General features: G+C 56.9%; 1 protein-coding gene across 1 annotated transcript; it reads left to right on the top strand.

The window, feature by feature from the left end:
• Positions 1 to 498: 498 nt before the first annotated feature.
• Kcnf1 (potassium voltage-gated channel modifier subfamily F member 1) lies at positions 499 to 5,724 on the top strand. The gene is given in 2 exon segments (XM_028877683.2): positions 499 to 2,960; positions 2,963 to 5,724. Coding segments are annotated over 2 exon segments (1,512 nt in total). The 5' UTR covers positions 499 to 1,585; the 3' UTR covers positions 3,100 to 5,724.
• The last annotated feature ends 698 nt before the right edge of the window (positions 5,725 to 6,422 follow it).

Raw genomic sequence — 6,422 nt, 5'->3', positions numbered from 1 at the left:
GAGTAGAATGCTTGTCACAGCTGAGGAAACTACGGGACAGAGGACCGTCATCACGCACTGGGCCCACGGCGTCCTTGAGGGCCCCCTCTTGCTGTTGTGCGTCCTGTGGGTTTTGACAAATGTTTGTGAATGTGGATGACATGTTTGCCGCCACACGATCAGGCAGAATAGCATCACTGTGCCATTCACCCCTCTTCCTGGCTCTGCCTGTTCATCCTTCCAACTTTATTTTCTTTTTGAGACAATCTCTAGCCCAGGATAGCCTCCCATGCTAGAGGATAACCTTGAGCTTCTGCTCTTCCTGGCTCCCTTTCCTAAGTGAAGAAAGCTGGGATCACGGACAAGCACCTCCAGGCCAGTTTATGTGGTGTGGGAGAGCGAACACACAGGGCCTTGAGCATGCTAGGCAAGGACTCTACCAACCGAGTTGTATCTTGGCCCAGCTTACGTTTTTTTTTTAACCCAATTCTGGGCCATAGATGGGTCCAGGTTTGATAATCGTGGTTGGTAAGAACTGTGGGCTGGAAGCAGAGATGCTCTCAGCCTGAGGAAAGATGAGAAGGCGTGTGGGAGTATCCGACTGGAAGATCTAACTTCCTTCAGGGGAGTAGGGGGATGGTGGGCACAGGGACTCTGGAAACTAGTGGTGACGGAGTGTAAGCCAGCGGCCAAGCCAGCAGGAAAGCCATGGGTTAAGGGATGGCTAAGCTCTCCTCCCTTTTCGTCTTGTAACATGGAACAATTTTCTTTTTTCACCATGGAAGAGGAGAGGAGACAGTTGTAAGGGTAGGGGACAAGGTCACATCAACAACAAGGCAGCGCTCCGGGAGTGTCAGGAACCCTTCCGGGGCCAACTGAAGCCTGGGACAGAAAGGATGCGCCCAAGGAGTGTGCAGCTGCCTCGGTGCCTTGGTGAGCAACAGGCGGAGGAGGTCCTCTTGCCCCTCACACCTAGCGGTGCAGGAGGGACTCAGCTGCGGGTCAGAGCCGGTGTGACCTTAAAGCTCCGGGTCGTAACCCCTGAGCCGGAAGGCGCAGCCCGTGTGGCTTAGTAGCGGTGGCGGCGACCGTGCAGGTCTGCCCCAAGGGTTAACTCATTCCTGGGCAGCCGCGGCGCGTGTGGTGCGAAATCTCACCAGAAGAGGGTACAGTAGCAAAGCGTTTGACGTCAGGCTGGAATTCCTATTGTGTTTCGGAACGGCTCTGGCAAAGCCAGTCCAAGTTCGCTCTCCGCACATCCGGATCGTGCTGCTCCTGGGCTGACCCCCGCCGCTGCTTGCTCGCCGCCGCCGCCGCCGCCGCCGCCGGGGGAAGGAGGTCGCTCGCTGCCTACTGAGGAGAGCCTGATCCTATTCCGGACCGAGCTGAAGCAACATATCCGGAGTTGAGGGTGAGTGTCCCGAACACCGGAGGCCATTGGCCGCGCTGCCGGCGCGCCTGGATGCCAGCGCGCAGCCCCGCCGCTGCCACCGGGTGCATGGCTCCCCTGCGGCGCGCCCCAGCCTGCTGCCGCCCGCTGTGAGTGCCCTTCTCAGCAGGTGGCTGCTGTCCCCAGAGCCGCGCATTGGCGGAGGCAGCAGGGCGCATGGAACCCGGGCTTGCGAGCGCACCCGCGGGGAGCATGGACGCGTCTGCCGAGCAGAGCCTCCCGGAGCCTGGCAGCCAGGACTCGGTGGCAGGCGACGACATTGAGATCGTGGTGAATGTGGGGGGCGTGCGGCAGGTGCTCTACGGAGACCTGCTCAGCCAGTACCCGGAGACCCGGCTGGCGGAGCTCATCGACTGCTTGGCCGGTGGCTATGACACCATCTTCTCCCTGTGCGACGATTACGACCCAGGCAAGCGCGAATTCTACTTTGACCGGGACCCGGACGCGTTTAAATGTGTTATTGAGGTGTACTATTTCGGGGAGGTCCACATGAAAAAGGGCATCTGTCCCATCTGCTTCAAGAACGAGATGGACTTCTGGAAGGTGGACCTCAAATTCCTGGACGATTGTTGCAAGAGCCACCTGAGCGAGAAGCGCGAGGAGCTGGAGGAGATCGCTCGCAGGGTGCAGCTCATCCTGGACGATCTGGGTGTAGACGCGGCCGAGGGTCGCTGGCGCCGCTGCCAAAAGTGCGTCTGGAAGTTCCTGGAGAAGCCCGAGTCGTCGTGCCCGGCGCGGGTGGTGGCGGTTCTATCCTTCCTGCTCATCCTTGTCTCCTCCGTGGTCATGTGCATGGGCACCATACCCGAGCTGCAGGTGGTGGACGCTGAGGGCAACCGCGTGGAGCACCCGACGCTGGAGAACGTGGAGACGGCTTGCATCGGCTGGTTCACGCTGGAGTACCTGCTGCGCCTCTTCTCGTCGCCCAACAAGCTGCACTTCGCCCTGTCTTTCATGAACATCGTGGACGTGCTGGCCATCCTCCCGTTCTATGTGAGCCTCACTCTCACGCACCTGGGCGCGCGAATGATGGAACTGACCAACGTGCAGCAGGCTGTGCAGGCCCTGCGGATCATGCGCATCGCGCGCATCTTCAAGCTGGCCCGCCACTCCTCAGGCCTGCAGACCCTCACCTACGCCCTCAAGCGCAGTTTCAAGGAACTCGGGCTGTTGCTTATGTACCTGGCCGTGGGCATCTTCGTCTTTTCCGCCCTAGGCTACACCATGGAGCAGAGCCACCCGGAGACTCTGTTCAAGAGCATTCCCCAGTCCTTCTGGTGGGCCATCATCACCATGACCACAGTGGGCTATGGTGACATCTACCCCAAGACCACCCTGGGCAAGCTGAACGCGGCCATCAGTTTCTTGTGCGGGGTCATTGCCATCGCCTTGCCCATCCACCCCATCATCAACAACTTTGTCAGATACTACAACAAGCAGCGCGTCCTGGAGACGGCCGCCAAGCACGAGCTGGAGCTGATGGAGCTCAACTCCAGCAGCGAAGGCAAACCCTGCGGCGGCTCCCGCAGCGACTGGACACCCTGCCCCCAGAGCCTGCTGCCAGGGAGGGGCCCAGCTGGGGCAGCCGGCTGAAGCTCTCCCACAGCGATACCTTCATCCCCCTGCTGACAGAGAAGCACCAAAGGACCCGACTCCAGAGTTGCAAGTGATGTCTGCGCTCCCAGGCGGGTGGGGACAGACTGGCCGGTGGACGGACAGACCATTGGCTAGGCATTGCCAGTAGGCATGTCTGTGGCTTCAAGGGAGCTGCCTGGGTCTCCCTGCCCTCCCCTGAGCAGACCCTGCCAAGGCTGGGTAAGACTCCACAGGGTGCCAGCTGTTCAGGGGTAAGGGGTCTGGGGAGTGCAGGAGCCACGGAGCCGCTTGGGGCTATAGGAACGGCCTGGCCGGAGCCCACATCTGCTTCCGTGTCTCCTTCAATAAAACTTCCTATTCGGGCCTACCCTCCGTGTTGTGGGTTGTCTCCAGTTCACTGTTTCCACCCCCCAGCCCCCCAAGAGTGGCTCCTGTACACCCTAGTGCCAGGCCAGAAAGGAGGTGTGCAGCCCCCAGAGGGAGCGTGGAGGGTAGCTATTTTTAGTGGCGAGCTAATTAAAGAAGAGCTGCAAGGCAGGGTTCAGCTCCAAGGCGCCTTGCCACATTCCACGAGACACTCTCCTGCTTCCTTCTGTGGAAGGCCTGCCTCCCCGGGCTCGGGGAGGAAGGAGAGGTTGCAGAGCCTGGTTGTGGGGCAGCTGGCTCAGAGCTGTCGCCTGTGGGGCACTCCTTTTCACTCCCCCTTATTCCTATCCAGCTACCCGAGTGGACAGGTATCCCCATTTTACAGGTAAAGAAACCGAGGCTCAGGGTCGCACAGAAGAGGAATCCAGGCCTGGTTCTGATCGTCGCCGAGTCCATGTGGTCTCTCCAACACCAGGCAGTATTGGTTCTGGGGCCTTCTATAAAGTAGAGTCTGAGCTCCTCCGTGGTTTGTGTGCCCAGGGGGGGATCTTCAGAGAATCACAGTGGTTGGTTCAGGATCCTTGCACCAGTTTCTGCTCAGAGCTGTTTCTGTTGTTCTGCCTGGGAATTGGGTGAGCTGCACAGGTATCCACTGTGTTCTCCACAGGTCTGGACCGGGCAGGAGGGCCGTCAAAAGCAGGGCACTGTAATGCTGTTGTTGGCCAAAGCCTAAGAGCTGGGCCTGGAGGCCTAACCTTTGCTTGGTTTCCACCTTCTGGGAGCTGGAGAGCCTTGCCCTTCACCCTACCCCCACCTCAGCTGAGAGGGCTCTAGGGAAGGAGCACCTTGGTGGACTAGGAGGTGGAGGGTATAATTGGAGGGACACGGGTGTCTTCCACCTGCCTCCACTCTTCCCTGAGCTCAGATTTTTCCCAGAAGTAAGAGGATGACTGATTTTCTCAGGGTGCCTTCTAGGTCTGCCTATCCAGGATGTCCACGGTTTGGGCTGTGATCCTAGGGCAGGGTCTCCAGGAGGTGGGATGTTGTCACTTGGAGAGTGGAGATTGTGTCTGCAGGGTGCATGCTCGCTCCAGGGCTTCAGTGAGAAGATGCTCAGGGAGAGATGGATCAGACCTGGGCTAGATGCCCACGTAGCAGTGATGTTAGTGGCTGTCCAAGAGGACGCAGGGACTGCCCCCTGCCTCCCTCTCCCCCAGCCCTCTCACGTAGGACTCTGAAGGTTCTTAGCACCTCTGGTCAGGCTGGCTAAGATGCTGGTTGCTCTGAACTGTGCTGTGTGTGTCTCCTCTTCACATTTCTCCAAGATGACACTAGGTCCTGTGACCATCAGAGGGCAGAGGAAGAAGTTGGGGGTCTGAGGAAGTTGAGGCTCTAAGTAAAGGGAGAGCAGGGTCTGCTGGAGTATGTGGGTTCTTGGGGCTCAGTCGATTTGCTGAAAGGTCGGCTTGCCTTTTTTATACCTTTTATCCAAGAGTCCTTGGAAAGCTAGGACCTGAGTACTACCCTGAGGACTCAGAGCTCCAGGAAGAGGGTGTGTGTGTAGCTCAGGGTTTAAAGAGAGTGAGCAGAAGGCATCTTCCTGTGTTCCCTGCCTTCTGGGGCAGTGACACTAGGGATGAGGATGGAGGGAATGAATTACAGGGAAGAGTAGTTTTTGCTCATTCGGGAGTAGGAGACCGTCTGTGAGATCTCCACAGCTTAGGATCCAGAGAGACACTGGCCCCGGGGGGCTCAGTGATGGCAGTGTGTCCTTACATGGTGATATGCTTTGTCATAGAGGAGTGGCCTGGATGCTCTGAGAGTCAGTAGTCCCTAGTCCCTGGGAGATCTCTGGGTTTCAAGTACTCGAACTTGGCTGTATCCACCAGGGGTAGCTTTGAAAGCTCAGTGTCCAGGCTACACTCCGTTCCTGCGAAATGAGAATGTCTGAAATGACCCCCCGGCATCCATATTTTTGTAACTTAGAGTGCATATGAGTGACTGTTGCTATGACCATGTGAAACCCAGAGTTTGGATTTGTAGAGCTGAGAAAAAAAAAAAAGCTATTTTTTCCGTGAGCTGCCAGATGCAGCTGGAGGCTGGGGCTGCTGGTCCACAAACTGGCTTTGACGGATCAGAATAAGCCTGTAAACTGCAGCCCGTGGCTAGATCTGGAGGACCACCCGTTTTTGCACACCCCATGATGTTAGAATAGGTTTATATTTTTAAATGATTAAAAAAACAAACCCTCAAAGGAATAACATTTTGTGACCCGTGACTAGTACTTTAAATTCAAATTTTGTTGTCCATAAATAAAGTGTTATTGGAACTAACCTGCCTATTTGTGTGTCTGGGGATTATTAGTGATGCCTAAGGCAGTACAAGACAGAGCTGAGGTAGACTAGATGGCCCCCCGGAACCTGAGTGACTTCCTCTATGGCCCTTCCAGGGGAAGTTTGCCTACCCTGGGCTGTAAAAGACAACTAAGGCAGCTTCAGGGATGCCCAGGAGCCCTTCCAGAGGAACAACCAAGAATCTCCCAGGAGCCAGGAATTGTGGGAGGGACACCTGGGTACTGATGGCTCCAGAGAGGGCGGTAAGTGCCTTCACACCCCAGGGTGGAACAGGAACTGCAGGACAAAGGCTGCTCTCTCTGTCCTTACTGCGTCCTCATTTCCCGTGCTCCTGAGAACTCCCAGCCTGGCTTCCCTTTCAGCCTGCTCCCTGCAATCCAGGCTTGCCCCTCCCCTCCACCTCTGCCTCCCGGACACTATCTCCTCACATCTCTCTTCTAGGGATGCTGTCTCACCTGCCTCTCCTCCTGTGTGGGCGTCACTCACCATACCATAGCCTGCCCACATCTGTTAAGAGTGAGAAAATGTTTTGGGGTTGCGGAAGGCCTATGTCGACAGAAAAATGAGGTACTGTTGAGTATAACAGCCTCCTTGCGCAGACAGGAAACTGTGGTCCTGAGTTACAATCTTTGAGCCGTTCCTTACAGACCGTCAGGTCACAGGGCTACCTTGTTCTG

This window comes from Peromyscus leucopus, chromosome 22, assembly GCF_004664715.2.
Source record: "Peromyscus leucopus breed LL Stock chromosome 22, UCI_PerLeu_2.1, whole genome shotgun sequence".
In the NCBI taxonomy this organism is placed as follows: Eukaryota; Metazoa; Chordata; class Mammalia; order Rodentia; family Cricetidae; genus Peromyscus; species Peromyscus leucopus.
The sequence above is the reverse complement of the archived record's forward strand: the minus strand, read 5'-3'. Positions and strand labels throughout refer to the sequence as shown.